General features: G+C 36.2%; 1 protein-coding gene across 1 annotated transcript in view; it reads left to right on the top strand.

Moving 5' to 3' along the window:
- Nucleotides 1–22,137, top strand: part of ASAP1 (ArfGAP with SH3 domain, ankyrin repeat and PH domain 1) — a 141,135-nt gene extending 118,998 nt beyond the window's left edge. The window contains 8 exon segments of the mRNA XM_030445593.1: nt 7,373–7,473; nt 7,476–7,529; nt 7,531–7,537; nt 10,290–10,356; nt 12,158–12,216; nt 13,996–14,498; nt 18,292–18,414; nt 19,964–22,137. Coding sequence (XP_030301453.1) covers nt 7,373–7,473; nt 7,476–7,529; nt 7,531–7,537; nt 10,290–10,356; nt 12,158–12,216; nt 13,996–14,498; nt 18,292–18,414; nt 19,964–20,038 — 989 coding nt within the window. The 3' untranslated portion in view covers nt 20,039–22,137.
- The last annotated feature ends 240 nt before the right edge of the window (nt 22,138–22,377 follow it).

Genomic DNA, 22,377 nt, shown 5'->3' with positions numbered 1-22,377 from the left:
ATATATGGACTTACTCAGAAAATTCATTTTCTCTAGGATGGAAAATGTTTGTGTGCATATTTCACTCCAAGTATGTATTCAAGTTTCAGAAATATTAGATATTTTCCTAGGTGTTCCTGCAAAGTGTTTCCCAGATGAACGAATGAACACAACACCAAAGCTGCTTGGAAAGAAATGACATGTTGAAATCTCTTTCTGTTTTCATGGCAAGGATCAGTCAGAAAAAAAAACTTATTTATTTTTCAACAAGATAATATATTATCAGAAAAACACAGAACCATTGCCTTCTAAGGATAATAGTTACATAAATGGCTTTGTCAGGGTGGAAAAAGCCAGACTGACAGTGTAAGTCTGAGTGAAGGGTTGCATGGAACTACTGTTAAGTTAAAGGCACTAGGCTTTTCTGATTCGAACATAACAAAATTTTACCCATGTGACCTGGGTTTTTGGTTGATTTCTATTCAATAATTGTAAATTATATAATTAGTTTTAGAATATCTTTTAAATACAGGTCACTGTTGTTTGAGATAACAGGACTCAAAGGGACAGGGAAACAAAATTGCAAGTGCCTGGAAAAGTTGCTCTAGAAATGGTAATTGGAGATGAGGTTTGTGGCTTATACAAACCTTGCTCTGTGCTCCCAAATTGGATTGGGTCTTTAAAGAAAAAGTAGAGGTTTTTCACATCCATCGAGGAGACACTGGTAACACCATCTTATTTGAAACAATCTGAGATAATTGTGTTCTGTAGGCAAAAAAAAGAATCAGAATTTGTGTGGTCTTTTGAGATCAAGTATTAATAAAGTATATGCCTTACATCAAAGTTAAACTTATTTGATAAGCTTACTTATCAAATCCGTTTTTGTTAGTAAAGTTTGTTTTAATAGCTGCCTATTTGATTAAAGATTTTATGAAAATGCAGTATTATATTTTATTTAAAGTTCCCTAAATGGCACGGGCAAGAAGAGCATTGAATCATTGATTCATAGAAATTCAATAGAAATCAGCTGGGTTGCAAGGGACCTCAGAGATCATCGAGTCCAACCCTTGAACCTCTACTGCTGCAGTCACCAGACCATGGCACTGAGTGCCACATCCAGTCTCTTTTTAAATATCTCCAGGGGTGGAGAATCCACTACTTCCCTGGGCAGCCCATTCCAATGTCTGATCACCCTCTCAGTAAAGAAATTCTTTCTAATATCCAACCTAAACCTCCCCCGACACAACTCAAGACCGTGTCCTCTTGTCTTGCTGAGAGTTGCCTGGGAAAAGAGACCAACCCCCACCTGGCTCCAACCTCCTTTCAGATAGTTGTAGAGAGGGATGAGGTCTCTAATCTCTAATGACATTAAAGCTTACTATACATTCTGTCCCCAAATGTAATTTGTCCTTTGTCCTGCTCTGTTGTGAGGCCTCAGCGGGTACTGTGGGACCCTGCAGGAGCATGAAAGCAGTCTGTAGAGAGTGGGTAGCTGGGGGATCTGTGTTTTAGGAGAGGCAGAGAATTTTAAATTTCATGTTTTTTACCATTTGGGGCAGACAGCTATCTCTTCTCCAAAACATATTGTGTACTTAGACACAACCCCTTCCCTTTGGTCCTTTCTATAAGCTGGCTTCATTTGCCAGGGAAGTTCCCTTGATAGCAAAGTTTTGTGGTGTCTGCTGAGATGCCACAGTGGACTGGAAGCCAATCAAGTCTGAATATTGTGTGGGGAATGGAATGCAAGAATTAAAGCCATTTATATAATATACACCACTCTTGCCTGAGGTTTTTCATGTGGTTATGGGGTCTACAAAATAAGGTTGACTCCATGATTGAAATTGTGTAAGTACAATTGCTGAAGGCTATGTATGTGGGGATTTTTTAAAGTTTCTCTATGCTTTACTGCAATGCAAGTCCAAATTTTCCAGTTTAATAACTTCTCAAAAATATTCTTTAAAAATGCTGAAACTTAAGTAATATTCTACTCTATACCATCTCATTTGTAGATGCATCTTACTTTTTGCTATCTCTGCTAGAAAGTTAGTTACTCCTAATAGAATTGCAAAGTGCAGAATGAATCCAGTAGCTGTGCAAGCTGTATGCTTTTCCAGTTGCTTATTTAAGGTTATTCATGTTCAGCTTCCTTGTGTTTGTCAATCAAGTGTTTAGTCTATAACATGAGGAAAATCATCATTTTCATCAGAGCTTCCCAGCATTATTGCTTCAGGCGTTTATCAGGTCTTCTGACAGTTGTTTTTTGTTTGTCTTGTTTTGAAAAAAGCTTTAAAATAAAAATTATTAAAAATCACTGTATAATTAGTTGGCATGACTCAGCATAATAGCTAAATAAACTCTTGGACAGCCTTAATTGCAAATACAGTGTGAGGGTAGTGTTGCTAACTATTTTTGTGCAAGTATTAGGCAATCTACAGGTTTCCTTACTTTTAGCAGAAAGCTAGTTGATTTTTAATGGTTCTGACTGTTTCTCTCATGGGTTGAACATGCAAGTTAATGAAGTTTGGGTCTTCAGTACAAATTTGCATATTTTTTCTCTCTCTCTTGCAGCTCTAATGTTATGTACAGAAGCCTAGCAGGCATTTCCCTTGTGATTCCAGGCCACTGCAGACACTGAATCTGCAATCTTCAACTCTGATCAAACTCAATTTCTAAAGAGATTTTCTTATTTGCATTTACTATAACTTCCAGAAATTGTCTGACTGCATTGTTCATAGGATTAGGAGTCTTCTCAAGTTTAGACGTTGGCTCATGTACTAACACTGTCATTTAGCCTTAAGGGATTTTTCTGTCATTTCATGTCCATACAAGGCAGGATACCTGGAGAGCCATCATGCACACTCCTTTTTTCTGTTCTGCTTAGATTAAACAAAGCCATGTATCTTTCGACCTTTTCTGATAGTATTCAATACATCTGTCATCTTGTCCTTTTCCTCATACAGCCCTTCTCAGACCTTTGCTGTTTCAATCGCCTTCTTAAATACAACTGACTGAAAGTGCAGAAATGCCACTAAAATATTGTGGTTTCTGCTGGAAATACTACATGAAAATATCTTTTCGTCCTATTTTCTTTTTCATGGCTGCATCATTATGGTGTATCAGGTACTACACAGATTTTCCCTACTGCCATTTTTCAGCAGAGTCCCTAAAGCAAATGTACAAATGCTTCTTAATTTAGAACTACAGTGTTTGTGTGTACTGTGTGTCTATATTTAATCTCATTTCTGTTACAAGGCCTTTAAGGACTGCAAGTTCTTCTGTTTATTTTTAATTATTTCAGGACTCCACTGCTTTCTTGCATACATTTAAAGACTTAATTTTTTATCTTCTTATAATTGTGTTGATACATTTTAGTTAAATAATACTAGTTATTTATCCCACTCAAACTTTTTAGTACCATAATAGGATGGGAAGGCTGACAGGTGTTCCTATCGTGTGGTTTCTCATATTTGTGCATCAACCCAAAATACAACATTCTTTAATATAAATTTTAGCTCTTTTTTAAGACAGGACTTTCTTTTTGCATTAGTTATAGAAAATAATTCAGGTGCTAATGTTGAATCAATGTGTATTCTTAGCTTTCGTGTTCACCATGTTTGTGATAATTTTTTCTCTAATTGTTATTATTTTCAGTACTCAAGGTAGATGACAAGTAAGACAAACCCAAGAAGGCTTTTAGTAACAATATCTCTGCAAAGTTGTCACTCATAAAACTATAAAAAAATAAGTATTATACTTGTTAATGAAAACAGTATATGTAATATAAACTTAATTCTCTTTGCAGTACCTGTTCTGTCATTAACTGGAATACTGGTTCTTCCATATCTCTCATTAAGTGGTAAAAATAAAATGCAAATATGAGGTTTTTTACACTATAAACCCACAATTTCTTGAATGAATGGCAACAGCTTTGCATGGTTTCACAAGTACACAGATGATAGCTACTATATTAACTGCACAAAAGCTGAGGGGCAATGCACTAATAATTGCAAGCCTTTTTCAATCATTTAACTTCATACAATAAATTTGATATTTAGTCTATTTGCACATGAAAGTGTGATCCTTGTAATAAAGTTACAGAGGTTGACATCACTTTTTACTGAAAACAATGTTTCCCCCAGCAAACTGAAAAGAGCCCCAGTGGAACCAATCTTTAAAAATTCTAGGTCAAGGGTTTTGGGTTTTGCTTTGTTTGGTTTTTTTTCCTTTTTTTTTTTTGGTTGTGTGAGGAAAATGATTTATATGAAATGTGAAATTTACAAGTATGTTAAAAATCATCAAGGTAACTATGGGGAAGAAATGTTTGCCTTACTTGCTGCCTTGTTAGACTCACAAAATATCTTTGATCTGGAAAAATAACTGCTCTGAGTATTACTTAGAAATATCTGGTCAGCCTTGCATTTAAGAATAGCATGTAAGAATTTTTTTGAGATTTTGTAGATTCTTTGTAATACAAAGTATTTTATGGTAATTTTACTGGCACTTCGTACATCATTGGATCTTTGTACTATTCCATCATTTCTTTCCATAAACGGATTTAGATTCCAGAATGTTTCCCACATTTCTTTCTTTAAAGCATGATGTCACTTTAAACGTCTTACTGAAAAGATGTCTTGGACTTTCCTATAATTTCAAAATAGTTATTTAGTATTTCAGCCATCTAATCATTAGGGTATGCCTTCTAAATTCATATTTATTCCTTCCATGAAGATAATGTAGGAACAAATGCTAGGAGTCTGAAAAGTTAAATAGATTTTAATGCCTTAACATCTTTTCCCAGTAACTTTGGTATGCTATGTAAACGTTTGACAGCTATTCAGTGATAAAGATTTTCAACTATTCCGTGATGTCTGGAGATACACTAGCAGTAGGAAATACAAAAAAATATATCCATATGTAACCGCATTCAAAGCATTTTTATCCTACTAATTTTTGTTTTTGTAGAGAAGGATTCCTTCATTTTACTGGCAATAAAAGATACAAATCTTACTTCACATCTGAAGTTTTATTTTTGCAATAACCACGCAGTGCTATATCAATGCACTTTTTTCCTTTGAGCCAATTTTCAACTCTTTGTCATTTGTGGTGGGGCTGGGGACGGTGTTGGCATTGGGTGGCCAGGCTTTTGTGTAATGCAGGCATCAGGACACCAGGTGGTGGTAGGGCAGAACCTCTGCAGTGTTGGCCAATGCCACTCGCTGACATTTCAGACGTGTGTTAATTCCTATTTGAGATGTCGGGACAAGAGAAAAATCCGATACTGACATCCTGTGTATGTTTCATATGTGCTTTTTAAAAAGGTACTGTAAACTCTGGATACTGAATTTTCCTTTCCCCCTCAGATATACTGTGAGTTACAGTATAGAACAAACTTCAGATCATATTTATATAAGCAAACTAAGAATTTTTAACTTGCAAAAGTTCAGGGGATTGTCAGTCAAAACTTAGTGTGAGGTAAGTTCTTCATTTTTGCTGGCAGAAAACATTTCAGTGCATGGTTAAACTAGGTTGCTTCCTTACAATCACAGGGGAAATTAAAATGAGAGAGGATATAACCTGGGGTAGAATCTTATTTGCAGTAGCATTTAACTGCTTGTCAGTTACTGGTTTTGTGAAAGTGGAAATAAACTGAGAGAACAATTGCAAGCTATATAATTTGATTTACAAGAGTAGACAATAAATGGAAAGCCAGGCCCAAAATATATGCTGGGGTTGTGGTTAAGAGATTCTCCCTGAGCAGCAAAGGCCTTCCAGGTTTTGAATCAGGAAGAGAATAGATTGAATTATTAACTCATTATGGGCAGTTTTATTAATCTTTTCTTTGGGCTTAAGAATAAAGAGGGAGGTCACTTGCTGAAAGTATCTGGCAAATGTACACGTGCTTACAGGTTGATAGAAGGTACTTTTTTCAGAGTTTAATATTTCATTTAAGAATTTTAGAAAAGAATATTCTGTATTGATTTTATACTTTTGTGATATGTAGTAATTTGGGAAGGAAGGCAGTCTTTGTTAATTTTCAGTCTAGCTATAGAGCTGGTAATAATATTTTTAAAACAGGCATCTCTACTTCTATGTGCAGGTTAGGGTATGTGCCAGTAAAGAAAATGAAGATTTTGTCTCATACTGTTCAACATAAGTTAGGTTTTAAAAAAATAACCAGGTTTGTTCGATAGTGATACAAACATATGATATGATAGATTTGAAATCTCAGTTATAAATTATTTTTTTTTAAAACTTACAATGTTTTTCTGTATTTATCCAGAGTCTGTGATGGCAAAATTCTGTTACCTGCAAAACTTAAATGCAAAATCATGACTGAAGTGTTGTTTGTTGGTTAGATTAAAAACAAAACAGAAACCAACAACAACAACAAAACCAACAAGCCAAACCCCAATAACAAAATCCTTACAGCCACTGTAGACCTCGTTTAAATAAATGTTACAAGTAATTTCTTTTGGTGGTTATGGCAGCTGACTTGAGCAGTTGTCTCCTCACTGCATATTTGCACCCTGCACAGCCTGCTTCTTGAGCTTCTTATTAAAGATGGTTTTGGATGTGGGAAAACTCTTGTTTTCCCTCTTGGTTATTTTGTCTTTTTAATCTGTATCTGTTCCCATATTCTGTAAATCATGTGTTGTGTTGAATAATACTTGTGTCAACATTGATGCTGGGGGAAACCAGAGTTTAAGAGCAGGGTGACACTGTAAATTCTTATAAGCAATGCTACCATTAAGTATCTAATCTTACCTTCAGCAAGGATTTTTCTGATGTTTATTTTGTATACCCTGCATACAACAATTTGCCTTGCTTTGAAAATCCATATTCTGATGTGTTTAAGCCACAGGAAAAAAAAAGAAAAAAAAACTTTAAAGAAAACTTTTTTTCAAAGGAAAATTCATAGATAGCTTTCTATGCCCCCAACCCCCAAGTTTGTTAAGCAGAATTTCATATGGGATGTTCTGGAGGACGAAAAATGTCCCCCCATGATATACCACCTGAAAGCTATTTCATTCTGGTACAATTTAATAGTAATTTGATTTCACATGCTAAAATATTATTGATTTTTAGGACTCCATACTTATTTCTTAAAAAATAAGTAAATTTTAAAAATTTAAAAAAATAGAAATCATGGAGTAAATTCATCACAATTTTTAAACATAAGTACATGTCTCTTTCTGTTGCCAGGTTGTGATATTCCCTCAGCTACCATGGTTAAAAATGTGGTGAATGTGTTGTTTAGTATAACACTGTTTTGCATGGCTTGTCTTTTATTTTATTCTTTGGCTGCACTTCACTCTGGTCTGACTGAATTTTTCAGTGCTGCTTTGATGTTTATGCACATGTATTTGTAAGAAGATTGTTTGTTATTTTGCAGGCCCACCTTCAACCCTCCCTCTAAGCACTCAAACCTCTAGTGGCAGCTCCACTCTTTCCAAGAAGAGACCACCTCCCCCACCCCCAGGACACAAAAAGAACCCTCTCTGACCCCACCAAGCCCACTACCTCATGGACCCCAGAATAAGGGCCCAATTTCCTTGGGGTGAGTTTTAAAATACAAACCAAAAGGGCAGGGGAAGACCTTTATGATGGATGACATATGCTCTTTGGTTTCTCTTTACCTGGTGCTTGCTTTCCAATGATTGCAGCGTGATGTAAAGTCAGCTCAGATAAATGAACACTTCTGTCTTCTGTCACTCTAGTTCCCAGGCTTCTGTATCTGTATCTCACTTGAGAAAACTGAAAATATTCCCATGCTCCCCTGGGGCCCAATCCAGTCTCCTCTGCTGCCTCCCTCTCTAGCCTAGCTGCCCAGGCTGCCCTCACCCCAGTCTGATCATCTACTGCATCTGCTCTGCATCTGCTTCCTCACCCCTGCTCCTTTTCTGACCAGCTCATTAATTGAGGCAGACCTTAATTTAGGGTAGATAGACCTCAGTTAACATGTGTGGGTTCTGACTGCCTGAAAAGTTTGTTTCCTTGGGCTCTGTGCCAGATCTCTCATAAAGTGTTTGCTCCTAGCTGTGGGGATGTGTTGTCTGAAATATGTTTTTGGGTTTTGTGATGTTGTCTGTACATTTACAAGACTGATAGGTTTGTTGCATCCTTCTACCTGCAGAAATTAGACAGAAACAGCACCTTTTTTTTTTTTCTTTTTTTTTTTTTTTAAAACCAGAATACTTCTCTGACAGGAGCCTTTTAGAAACTATTTTCCAGACTACTCATATTCTTTCTCTTTTCATTAACATGGCTCCATGCAAGCCAGCTTTGCTTGGTAGGTATAAATCTCAGGCCCGTGTAGTTTTTCTATAATTTTAGTCTTGGTGACAGGATTTCCATAAATCTATAAACGTTTCAGCTGAAATCCAATGCTTCCATAGGGGAGTCATCGATACACTACTTCAGTCCTAAAAGTACCCTCCCTCTGTTCTAATATAAGCACAAAATTACTAGCCTAAAAATATTACAAGCTTAAAAGCACTGTTTTGAGGGTTTCTTTCAGCAAATTGACTTAAATGTGGTAAATCATGGAGTATTTTTGTGTAGAATCTGTGATTTAATCTAAGACGTAATGTGAAGAGGAGTGCAGAGTCCAATGAAAAGTTAAATCTTTTCTCAAGGAACACAAATAGTGGCAATCTTTTCAGTTTGCTACTTTTCTGATGTCTGGGATATGAAAAAAATGTTCCCTGTATTCTGGAGTCTTAACAGCCCTGTAGTATTTTCAGGGGTAATAAAGATATTTTGAAGGGCCTCAACTTAAACATTTTAAGAAGCCCAAATATTTAAGTCCAAAAAAGCATATAAAAATACCTTATCTTGGAATACTACGCAGTGTAACACTACTAGAATGAAAGGTGTGATAGGAATAGATGCTAAGCTAGTGCCAACTTCAAAAAAAAAAAAAAATAGACAACAGATAAAGGAAAAGAAAAATATGGGAAAGGTGCAGATGTGGAGTTGAAGAGCCTTATGGCAATGGGTGACCTTTTCAAAGCAGGGCCAGAGAAGAACATGAGTTATTGTGTGTCCTTTCTGCTCTGCAGTACAGACCTAAATTTCAGTGGGTGGAAGAGAGATCTTTCCTCTGTTTTGTTAGCTAAGGTCTGTACAAAAACCTCTTTCAAAGTTTGTGTGGATTTTAAGCAAGTAATAAGATTTGTATTTATGAAAGAGGGAGTTTCTTCTCTCTGCCATTGAGTTTTTATTTAAGAATATTTTCCGATGTTCACTGCTTTTCCTTTCAGAAGCTCTTTTTCTGTGCTGTTAAATTACTTATATATATACTGTTGAATTTCAGCATTTGTTTCCTTATCTGTGCATTAATTGAAGTTTCAAGCAGAGCAATTCTTAGCTTATATCTAAGCAAAGGAAGTTAGCAAGGCTCAACATGAGTCTTCTGCTGTTTCATATAGACTTCAGTGCATTAAGAATATTATCTAGGCAGATACATCATTCTTTTGCATTGGAAGTACTTTGTGTTCCTGGATCATCAAATGCCACTTTACATCTGTTTCAGTGACAAAATTTACAAATGGCTGCTGAAGATGGTTCTCAGTTTTTTTAGACATACTGTAATAGAAAAGGGAAAAGGGAATGATAAAGACACTAAAACAAAGTACGTAATTGTACCCTGGGAATGAGGGAATGATGATAGTTAAAGAGAGAGAAGCCTTTTGCTGAAGGAGTTCAGAAGCACCTGAGTTTGGATTTTGCTGCTTTTGACAGAATTGACTATACCTAGGGGCTTTCCTTTTCCATTGGTTAACATTCAGGTTATGGTAACATATGTACTCATTAAATCAGTAAAGACTTCTCTTTATGTAGGTTAAGATACTAATCCTTGGAAATTTGACGTTTTGTGAATAATATCACATCCATGGTGGTTTTAAAAAGATGTGCCTTGTAACACAGAATGTAAACATCTGCGATAAATTTACTTGATACTGGCCTGCAGTATCTCCTTCCATTCAGAGAACTGAAACCCTATATTCAAAACAAATGTCCTACAGCAATAACTCAGCAATGTCATTCATTCTTTCCTTGCCAGCAGATGTGAACTACCAGTGAGTTGTTTTAAAATGTACTGTGTGAAAAGTCAAGTTGGATTGTTACGGTCTCTGCCACTTTTTCAGTCACAAAATTATTAATAAATGCTGTTCTTTAAAATGTTTAGACCTGTTGTATAGAGGATACTTAGAAGAATGTGCACCTAGCTTTTAATTTCCACCCTCTGAAGATGGTATTTCATTATCTTAATGATTCTTTTTTTTAATTGCTTTTTTTCACCTCAGGTAATGATTTGGGCCCACCTTCAACCAAGGCTGCAAACAAGTTTGAGGGGATGTTTCAGCAGTCAAGGTAAAATCTGTGTGTGGAGGCACAGATGAAAATTTATCTAAGCATAGCTAATTTGAAAATTAGAAAAAAAGTGCCTTTCATGTGAAGTAAAATCCTAGCTGTGTTTCCTCATTAGTTTTCTGCATTCCTTACTACCATACAAATACTTTGGCTTCATTAAACCTCCTACGTTCATAGCTGTCCATACACAATTCATCCTTTGAGCAGGATGGACAGAACAACTTGTACCAGAATCTATCTACTGCTCCTACAGAAGTGCTCTCTGAGCTGGGGAATGTTGTCTCAGAGTGCAGTCCATCAGGACAAAAGTTTTATTTTTATGTCTCCTGGCATTTCATTTTATCTGCTTCAGAGTGAGGTCTCATGCATGTTGCTGCAGAAGTGTCACTCTGGTACAGGCTGGCACTGAAGACATCTCTATGACAGAGAGAATTTTTCTCAGTCCTCCAGTTTAACTTTTTTTTCTGTCTGTGGAGTTTATGTGCTGACATGCAGTCTGTAATAACAAACTGCTTTGAGCTCGTTGTTTCTCAGGTCAGTACATTACAACTGTCTTTGTCAATAGCTGGAGTAGTAAGGATAGCCATGAATTCCTGTCGCTTAGTGTTTGTTACTCCTTCATCTTTGTTGTGATTCCAAAGCCCTGAGGTTCAAAGCTTAGTAATTCTATTAAACATCTGCCTCAGGCAACATGATAGAGACCTTGCATGATCACAGATCAGGCCATGACTAGAGATGGATGTGTAACATCTAACAAATCACAGTAGGAGATGTGTAGGTCGAGTTTTAGGGCACTCCTCAGTCTGATCTACATTGACCAGACAGGCAGTGCACGTGCTGTTGGCAGCTTACCTGACTTGTCCTGTTTGCTGAATCCATCCAGGTTACACTGGGTATTCAGGGGAAAAGTGCTGGTGTTCTGCAATACAAAGAGCTGGTGTCATTCTTGTAAGAGAGGGTAAAAGTGGGGTACTTGTGCTTGATGGAATTAGGTAATGGCTGAGGTAATTATGGTGGAAGACTTTTGGTGGGGTTTTGTTGAAATTTATAGTATGGTTTGCCCTCTCCTGCAATGTTTGCAAATTTGAGCAAGCCTGGTGTTAAGTCTGAAAAGAAACATCAGCAAAAAGTAGCTTTGGCAGTATGCAACTATCTCAGATTTTTATTCTATAATTAAATTACTCATAACTGTCCTGCTTGTATTTTTGCTTATAACTACAAGTAGCTAACACAGCTGTAATACATTTATGGAACAAACCATGTTGTTTTCCCACAATTATCAGTATTTCCTTGGAGTAGTAGAGACTTCATCTCCTAGTATAGCTGCAGCCCCTGTGCAATACAACACTCATGCAGTAGGCTACAAGGCATTGGCTTAGTCCTGGAAAACTTCAAAACACTGACATAAAGGACAGATTATGCTTCAAATGCTTCAGTAGTTATTTTAATGATCAAATTTTCCTTAATTTTTGGGATCTGCTTGGTGAGCTCATCTTTCAGCTTCACCTATTTTTATAGTACATTTTTGCACATATCTTTGTGTGAAGAATAAATTTTCCCTTCAGCATTAAAGCTGTGTGGGGTTCTTATGTCTCTTTCCAAGCAAAAGCAGTTCATTCTTCACAGTGCTTTGAGTTTTGGGATTGATCCACAGACAAGGTGACAAATTTGTAATATAGAAGAAGCATATAAATGTGGAATTTTTTTGGATTGTGGATGTCTAAAAGAAAAAGAAAAAAAGGGGAAAAAAGTATATTTTACAGCACTTTTAAGCACTAATAATTTATATCTATTGATTTAGCACTGGCTCTGCGAAGACTGCACTTGGCCCTAGAGTTCTTCCCAAACTACCTCAAAAAGGTAAGAGTTGGGTTTTTTTGTTGGTATTGCTATAGTGATATATTTTTAATGTGTGTAAAAGTAGACATTTGTTTAAAACATCTGAATCTTTTCAGCAGAAATTGTGTTTCTAAAATGCCACAAACCATGAACACTTAGCAAAACTGAAAGGATTTTGGAAGATAGGGAAGGTTTTATTAAACTAAAAAGTAGTTAGACCTATGGAAGATAAGGAGTACAGGGGAAAAAATCAAAGTAATTGAAGCTGGAAGAAACCTCAAGAGTCAGATGGAAGAGTCCACCACTCCAAGTAGGGCCAACTTTTTGACATGAGAGCAGGCTGCACAAGGCCACCTCCAGTCCTATACTGAGCATCTCCAGGGCTCCTGTTTCTGTTTTTAACAACTCTCACAGGTAAATTATTTTTCTTCCTAATACACATAAGTCCAATTTATTGACACTTTTGAAGCAAGTTGTGTCTATTGCCTTGTCTTGGCAGTCAGGGTTGTTGTCGTTAAAATTACTTAGAAAATAATCAGGTACTGTTATATACTTGCTTAAATGCTGGGAAACAAACCATTGCAAAGGAAGGCAACACTCCCTTGATTTAAAATGATATAGGTGAAAATTTAAGATGTAGTCAATCAGAGCACTCTAAGGGCTACTATAATTTTTTGTATTATTTACTTGAGCCTGAAATCATGGTGGATGATCAGTGCTTGTACATTTTCTATCAGATATGTTAAGGAGAGAAAGCCATATACAGGTATCAACACAGACATTTTTTTTAAAACATGGCATTTTACAGTAGCTATGCAATTTATTTTGTGGAAATATGTAGGTTTGTTTTGGTTTGTGGTATTGTTTTTTATAAATAACCATAGATGTAGCTTGGAAGTTTATTGCAGTAGGTGATAACCAAAGAGAGTGCTGTTGCTTTCATGGTAAAACACCAGGCCACCAGGTAGAACATGATATTCTAGAATTCTGCCACCAAGTAGAACATGGGCAATGCTGAATAAAAGAGGAAATTATTCCATCTAGTCAAAACATGTTGCTTTTATCATGAAACATCTTTTCTCTCCTCTCCACCTTCATCTGCTTATATAGGGTTGTTTGTTTTAGGAGTTTAGGTTGGGTTTTTGTTTGTTTGTTTGTTTTAAGGTAGATTTCAGTCAAGTTTAGGAACTTAGCAGTAGAATCAATGCATGACACTGTGAGAAAATTATTTGAAAAGCTATTTTCAACTTCCTTCCATAAAAACTGCAAAACGCAGGGGTTTAAAACTTCTTGTCTTTACTAAAATATAAATATATACAATAATTTGAATGCCAATAATACAGTTTATTCTATACACTGTATATGATCCACAACATGCTCAGTCACTCTCTTCTTAAAGACTTTAAAGTCACTAATCCTGAGCTTTGGGGGTTTTTTGTATGAAGTTCACCTCTATGTATAATTTATATTACAGAGAATTTTCATTGCAGTCAAGTCAGTGGTTGATAAGTAATTTTGTCTTTTTTTTTCCTTTTTTTGAGGGGGGGTCCAAAAAGCAATCAGTTTATAAATGGAGACCTGGTAGCTGCTGGATTAAGCCCTCATGGCCTCCAGAAGGAGCAATGAAATGAGACCTCAGTGACAGAGGGTTATGTGAAGTTGTATTATTTGTCATAGATATGGACAGTTATTGAGGCTCAGTGAATATATTGTCATTGACAGAGAGTTTTAATCTGTGCCTAAGTTCTTCAATATTAAAATGAGACTGTGAAAAACCACTGTTATGCTCTTCTGTTTTAGTGGCACTAAGAAAAATAGAAACCAGTCATCATCTTTCAATAGATAAATCCCATCACCACACGGAAATGTTTCAGAAGCCCTCACTGTCCATCGATATACCACAGAAACCACAGCCTGGAGACTTGCCCCCAAAGCCTCTGCCTCTGGAATTAACCCAGAAACCTCAAGTGGGAGATTTACCCCCAAAGCCTGGAGAACTACCCCCAAAGCCTCAGCTAGGAGACTTGCCACCAAAACCACAACTTGGAGACTTACCTCCAAAGCCGCAGATGAAGGACCTTCCCCCAAAACCTCAGCTAGGAGAGCTGTTGGCTAAAACTCAAGGTGGAGAAGCATCACCGAAGCCTCAGCCTTCAGAGGCAAATCAGAAGTCTCACTCCATAGATCTTTCTCCAAATGTACAGTCCAGAGACACCGTCCAAAGGCAAGCATCTGAAGAGTCTAATGACATAACACATACCCTGCCAGAAACCCCAGTGCCACTTCCCAGGAAAATAAACATGGTAGGTATTATTCCAGCTAGTTAAGTGTATGGAAGTGGAAGGCTTTGAATTTACTGTAGGACTGTCTTTGCAGAAAAAAAAAACAAAAACAAAACACCCTTGAGCTATGCACACACAGCAATACAACATTATGGGCTAGGATGGGGAATGAGGAACTATTTTTGTTTCTCTCAAGCAGCTTCAGCAACTGCTGGGAGTTTACAAAGCCTTTTGCATGCTGAAACATATTTGAGCAACATAAAGGAATAATCTTGGGAACATGACAGCATATTTAGATTTATTAGAGAACTTGGGAATTTTTATCTGCTCCAGTCATAATTCTGAATTAACTAGGGGTTTTCTCTGCTTTGTTCACTGCTTTGTATGCCTTAGATTGCTAGAATATTTATATATTTGATTTTTGTCATTTTTGAGAAAGAATGTTAGTACTGACTATGTCAGTAAAAAATTAAAAGTACAAGGCAACTGTGACAAACTAGTAAATGTTCCTGTCGTGACTTAAGTGATTATACACTTCTGTTGGTATAGTTAAGTGGTTAACAAAGGTTCACATTCATTGCTGAAGTGGCAAAACTGACATTGCTGAATGGTGTGTAGTAACAGAGCTGGAACTACTAACAAGGTTTCAGGTCTCTTTGTTCAACCCCCAGTTCATCTTCATCTTGCTGCTCATCTTGCTAACCAGTGCAATTTCCATCCAACAGAGGATTCTTCATGCATATTTATACTGAAATCTTTTTATGAAACTTCAGAGCTTGCTTAAGATTTTCGTCATTAAGAATACATCAAAAAGGAGATGGTTTTGCTTGTCAAATTGGCTATGCAAAGCACTTATGTAAAAGGAAATAAGGCTTCTGTTCTTGTAGTGTAAGCAGAGGGTGAGTTTTCTCCCTTCTTGTGCTTGTCTGAGGAGGAACATTTCTCTGAACCCATCACTCTGCTTGGCTCCCGTCTTGGACTTGTCTGTAAGCTCCTATTTGAACTGAGAATGATAGGGTTGTTCCTTGGGCTTCCTGGGTTTTCTGCAGATTAAAGAAAATAGTACAGAGATCTGATCAAAAAGTATCTGCAACTATGATTTATTTACTTATGTACATTTGAATATAAGCAGACAGTGGTGCTGGAGATTCTCAGCTACTTGTCATTTTATTAAATAAGTAAAAAAAAAAGAAAATGGTAGGCTAGTTCTTTGGGGGTTTGTTTTTTTTTTTTTTAGCTCACAGCTTTGTACAGAAAACAAACGAGGAAGAATTCAGTGTTCTCCAAATTAAGCCATTTTAACATGTGGAGCAAATTAAATAGTTCCACTGTTCTGCAGTGATCAAAATTACATCGTACCTGTGATAATTACTTTCCAGTTTTCTACATGTCAGTGCATGCATGCTTCTATCCCTTCTTGTTCACTGCAGTCTTTCTTAAATAATAATGTGCAAGAATTCCTCTTAAATGTATCTTGCCTCCATTTTCATCCTCTGGCTGTATCCTCTCTGCACAAAGTGGGGAAATGCTACATCACAGCACAACAGTAAGAGCTCTGAGGGCAGCCACTGGTACTTGTGGGTACTTCACTTTTGGCTTTGACTGTTTAACCTCTGAATAGATGACCACAAATTCTTTTTAGATTTAGAAAACCATTTGTTCAGAATTGTTTGGTAAAAAAATGCCAGTGCTGTTAATATAAAAGGACTAGAAAGGATATTTTTAGATAAATGAAATTTGGGCCGAGTGCTTCTAAAATCACTTGGAGCACTGAAGTGTTATTTTGTCTGTCTTGTGTGTTTTTGGTGAAGGAGACAAAATTACTCTTTTCAATAGAAAGAAAAAGGTGAATGTAAATAAGAACATGGAAAGATAAATGACCACAGCAGCTGATAGTTATTTTAAGCATAAAAATATCTTGTTAATAAGTACTAATATTATAAACAAGGAGTTGGGTGTGAGGTGGGTGATATTTATTTTATATTTGCAAATTACATGTTTTGGAATTTCTTTTATTTCTTTATACACCAGTGCTCCAAATTGTGCTCTGGAAAATCTATTCTCTCCTTTGAACCATCATTTTTGAAACCCTCCCAAGATTAAATACACCTCCAGCTTGAATTCTCCTTTCTTGCTGCTCTCCTAATTGAAAAGAATAGAATATTAAAATGTCATCTCTGGTACTAATCAGAAGGAACCAGAACCAATTGCCATAATTTTTCATGCATTCTTAGAAGCTGAGTTTCATACCGTTCTTTAAGATTAAAGGCATTTAACTTTTTTTTAGTCTCTCTGTTGAATGAGACAATTTTTATCTGGCAGAAGTAGTTGCTTCCCTTCATCACCAGGGGATCGATTGGAATCGTTCTTAGTTTGTAAAGGTTCTCTGGAGTTGAAAGTTGGGACTGGCCCCAAATACCCATTAATACTGAGTTCCAGTCCCTGGTGATAGTTAGGGGTTTTGTTTAAATTACATTAATTCATTTTAAAAAGAGAGAACGTGTTCTTTGAAGTAACTCCTTGCTGCAGCAATCCCTTGCTGTAAAAAACCCTTTGATCTTGTATGAACTTCATGTTTTTCTGTTCCTTTGTCTTGAGAGTGTGAGTTCTTTTAGTCTTACGTTGTTCTGTTGAGTGCTTTTTCCCTTAAATCCCTTTATAATTGTTACTTTTCTGTACCTTGAGTTCAGTATGAGAGATATTTGCTGTGTGTCTGTTCTGCTGTTGATCTGCAGAGAAAATTTTTTTGCCAAAACATGAGGGTATTTCAAGTGGGTAGGTAACAGCAAAGAGCAGGCTCCCTAGGAAATTTCCTCTGTGAAGCTACTTTTGGCTCAAATTCCTCTAAACCTGCTGACTTTCCTGTCGTAGCCCTTCTGTTTCTCATCTTGTGCTGCTTTGGGGTTTTTTTTACTTTCTGATCTGACTACTTCTGTGCAAAGAGGGAACTGTAGTTTTTTGAAGAGGTGCTGGTATGAAAATGCAGGAATATAAAGTAGCAGGATTGTTTTGTGGTGAAACTTACCTCCTTACTCTATTTGGAAATAATTTAAACATTTTCCCTGCTATGAGAAACATATGTTTGGGGAGGAATCCATGGCTGAGGCATTTTCATATGAATTAGCAGTATGCAGCAAAGTGTGACCTAGAAAATACTTAGACTCATAATGGTAGAGCTGTGAGAATATCTCTTCTGAATTCTCACTGCAAAATAGTACTGCTGTCTGAAATAGAGAGTCTTTTAGTTAGAAATTGCTAAGGTACTCAATGAAAAATAATTCACAATATAATTGAGTCCTATAAGCTGATCTGAAATCAAAGGTTACTGTAATTTTGCAGTAAATTCAAGACCAAAGCTGTAAGAAATACTGAAGTTCCAAGACAGCATTTTCTTTGACCTTGACCTGTTTTATAACTTTCAGAGCAGATTCAGTTCATTGTCTGTTGATGGTGGTTTGTTAATGAAGTATGTATTAAGTGAAAGAGGATGTTTGTGGACTGGAATGATGTAAAGACATTTAAACTTTCTTTATTGGAGGAAGTTTAGGTTACTTAAGCTATGCATTACACATTAAAGTCTCTTGGGACTTCTGCATCTTGGAAAGAAAACCAATACTATGTACATAATTGATTATTATCTTTTTTATAATATCATTGTTGAAAGAGTTTTTAAATTTCATGTCCCCAAATGCAGAGAAAGCAATTTTCTTTACTTTCTTATAAAATAAAACAAGACTAAAATGTAAAATTTGTATTGGATATATATTTTTTTTCGTTCCTCAACCTTTCCTCTAAAACTTCGTTATATTTTTAGGGAAAAAATAAAGTTAGGCGAGTGAAGACCATTTATGACTGTCAGGCAGATAATGATGATGAGCTGACATTTGTTGAAGGAGAAGTCATTATTGTAACTGGTGAAGAGGACCAAGAGTGGTGGGTATGTATCTTTTCCTTTCACAGTTTTACACATAATTCATAATTATCTTCAGTTCACCAGAAACGTTAAGTTATACCTAGAGGGATTGCTGGAAGACTGAACAACTATTTGTAATTAGTGCTGTGAGCTGATGCTTTCTCTTCTTAAATGTGAAGTAGTTAAAATTTTCTGTCCCTTCTTCCCTTCCATACCATTGGTCTGTATCAAACTCCTCCCCCTACTCTGGACCACACACTGTCTTTGGTTCTTGTATGTTAACATCAGTGTTTACTGAACCCTGCTTGAAGACTCCCAGCACTCCCTGGACACTCTGCTTCTTGGCTTCAAAGCCTTCCTATGCCATACTTCCCTACCTACAAATTATTGGGAAGAACAAGACAGATTTCATCTTAATTAAAACAAATTCTTACCACAATGCTGCATCTGATTCCCTTCTCTTAAGTGCAGCACAGCCTTCACTGGTTTGGTTCTAGCTTTATGGTTTCCTCTCACTCATCATTTAAGTGTGGAAGGTTTTCAACTCTAAAGGTGGTATCAAAACAGCAGTGTCCAGTGAAAAGCTAGTGTATTAACCATTTCCTCCAATCCCTGATTATAATTGCATTAGTTGCTAAATCTGTTTTGTGAAGTGGCTTTTTAAGATCCCTGGTTACATGCCTGAGTGTTTCTGGGAAGGGAAATGAAGCCTGTTGACTCATATGCTTCAAAAATTTGGCTCTACAAGAGGAAATGGCCAGCCCTGCATGTTTCCCCTTCCCATTTTTTTTAATTTGTGGAAGAGGAAGGAGGTACACTATTCTGTAAGTAGTGAGCAGCACTGTAGGAAGATGAGAAGAGGGTTATGTTGTCAGTCAAGGCTGCTACTCCAGTGCTGTCGTTTGGTTGTAATCATGTATTTAAACATGTAAATTTTGTATGGAAGGTATCTTTTTTGTTTTAGAAGTTGGTAGGCAATTTCTTTGTAAATAATTATGTAAGACTTGTATGTGAAGGATACTTAATAAGACAATACTGTAATTTGTTATAAACACTACTATGCCCATAAGTCATTAGGAGTGATACTAATTCAATATCTGGAACTTTATCACTTAAAGTGAAGCATGCAAATTATCAGAAGGAATCACAACTGGAGCTGACATGTCCCTCAAGTGAGTTGTTCAGGATTTATTCAGTTAGTTAAGAAGAATGAATTTGAAAAACATCTTGCAGTAGCAAGATGTATCAAACAGAAGAAAATAAGGCTTCTGTTTTGGTGAGTCTTGAAAATCAGTGGTCTGTATAGCCCTTTCAGGTTTCCATATTCTATTGTTGTTTTTTTTCTCCTTGGATTTAGTTGCCTTAATTTATCTTATTTATAATACGCATGTACAGGGGTTTTTTGTTCCATTATGCAAATTCAAATGTTAACTAAGGTCTGGTTCAGACTACCCAGGAACTTGGAAATGCTCTGTAGGCTCTGTGCAGTTCTACTTTTTAAATGAAGTGTACGAACTCCATGCATACACACACATGTATATATGTATATGGATGTTTTTCTCCTGTGTTGCAGATTGGCCACATCGAAGGACAGCCAGAGAGGAAAGGGGTCTTTCCAGTGTCCTTCGTGCACATTCTGTCAGACTAGTAAAAACAAACAAAGAATCCTAAACTTGAGCATTGCACATTCTTCATGCAAGACGGGCTTTTTAGCAAAAGCGAACGCTGCTGCCTCCCTGTAATCCTGTGCACAATTGTATATATAGCTGCTGTTACAAATTAAGAATTCATTTAAGTTTCACCTCATGAGGTTGAATTATATGTATTGTAAATATACTGTGTTATTCTGCCTTTGCCAGTATTATGGTAGCCTTGGAACCTGGCACGCCTTATTGGGTTTGTTGAAGCCATCCTCGGCATCTAGCACTTACATCTCTGTCTGTGCTGTTCAAAATACATATGAACTGCCAGCTTTCCAAATATAGGTGGTCTCTGTCAACCATATAACTGTACAGAAATGACTGTTCCTAATAACTCGGTATTCTTGATATACAATTAGCAGAAAGTTAGAATGAGTGAATGGTTTTGGACAATTTAAAAATCAGTCTGCAGTTTATAAGTGTATGCAGTTTACAGCTATGAAACCCACTTCGGTATTTATTTAATATAGTGCTCAGTTAAGTGTAATTATGAAGACAAATATTCACTGACTTTACAGATAACAGTAATGTTTTATGGTGTGCATACAGCATTTCATGTTTATATTACGTGGACCTATGCCAAACTGTGATTGCAGTTCCCCTGTGATATTACCTCACTATAAAAGTTACAAATTCATTTCATTCAAAAACTTACTTTAATGAAAATTAGTCATATTGTTCTTTAGTAGTTATATGTGGAATTTGCTGGTTTCTTTCACTGAATTCTTAGTAACCAAGGACTTGAGAAGATGTTAACTGTTGACATTATGCATGCATTTAGACGCTTACTTGAAACCTGCCTTTGTACAAAAGTAGTACTGTAGTCATATAGCTACATTTAAAGACAAGAACATTTTAAATTAATTGCTATTCAGATTACTGTGAGCTTGCAACAGTATTTGTTCATAGCTAAATTGGCTCTTTGAAAAATGATTTGTGGGTTTTTTTCCTCTGTCTTCAACCTTGCTAAAGTTTAGTTATCTAAAATAAAACTTCTTAAGTGGTGATATAAGCATAAATTTAAATTATTTTTAATTGCTCTAAAAGTGGAAGTTAAGATGACCTCTCATGAATTTGATCTGGTTGTTAATGATAGAACTCAGATCACAAGTATCAGGCTAGTTTTAGCAGAGTTCACTAAGCTGTGTCTGTCGTAGTCTTAGTTCAAAGCACCAAGTAACAGACGTTCTGTTACAAAGCTGATTTCTCAGAAAATCTTTGGAAGGCGGCATTTGACCTGAGGTTTCTTGAAAGTTGGTGTAAAGCTGCATTGCCAGAAAACACTTAAATGTATTACTGGAAACTTTTATTTCCTATGTCACTTTAAACATAATTTTTTTAACTTCTGAAACATAACGTAGTTGTGTTTTTCCCATAGTTTGTCTGTAGCGGGTTCCATGACTTTCATATGTAGTTTTGTATTACATGCTTTAAATGTTATTTTTGCTTCAGTACCTAGTACTGCTATTTCAGAGCAGATTGTCTTGGCTGCATGGAAAGATTTTCATTTCATAAAAGCACATCTCAGGCGTTCTGAGGGCTTTTGTTTTTATTTCAGTTTTACAAGACTGTAGTCAGTGAATATTTAATTCTGTTTATGATCAATATAGGAACAAGTATCAGTCTAAGCCCCCTATGGAAAAAAATGCAAAACATTTATCAATTGTTAATGGTTTTATCATTTATAACAAAAGTGCATTACAAAGAAAATAATGACGCAATGAGTGAGTGAGCCTGCTGGCATTTAATCTTCAGTATTACCAGCTCCAGTATTTCAGACTTTATTCTGGTTTTTTATGGAAAGGAAGTCAGAACTAGCATTTTATCATTCCTTTTTATCCATTAATACAATGTTTTAAGTTGCATTAAAGAACAAAACCTATTCACTTTTGTGGTCAATTGTATTTTTAAGTGATCTTGAAATAAACTGATAAAAGAAATCATATAAAGAAAACGTAGGCATGTAAAATTATGTAGAGTCAAATGTCTATTCTTTTCTATGCTCTTAAAAATAGTATACATATGCATTTTCTAAAATTAAATTAGTTCCATCGGGAACAATAGTTCTGTTTATTCTGGCTTATTGTGGGTCATAAGAAATCTGAAAATGTATGATATTGATTGAGTTTAAGGACGGTATTATATTTGAACTCAGTGAGCCACTGTCTGCAATTTTGTACATGACATAGTATTTGGTAAGTCTAAATCTTTATGATAAATTAGCTGATAAAGGGTTGGGGGGAGGGCCAGGGGAAGGTGCCCCCAGAGGGGGAAGTATGCTCTGCAG

Source organism: Calypte anna, chromosome 2 (assembly GCF_003957555.1).
Source record: "Calypte anna isolate BGI_N300 chromosome 2, bCalAnn1_v1.p, whole genome shotgun sequence".
NCBI lineage: Eukaryota > Metazoa > Chordata > Aves > Apodiformes > Trochilidae > Calypte > Calypte anna.
This window is presented reverse-complemented; position numbering and strand designations above follow the sequence as displayed.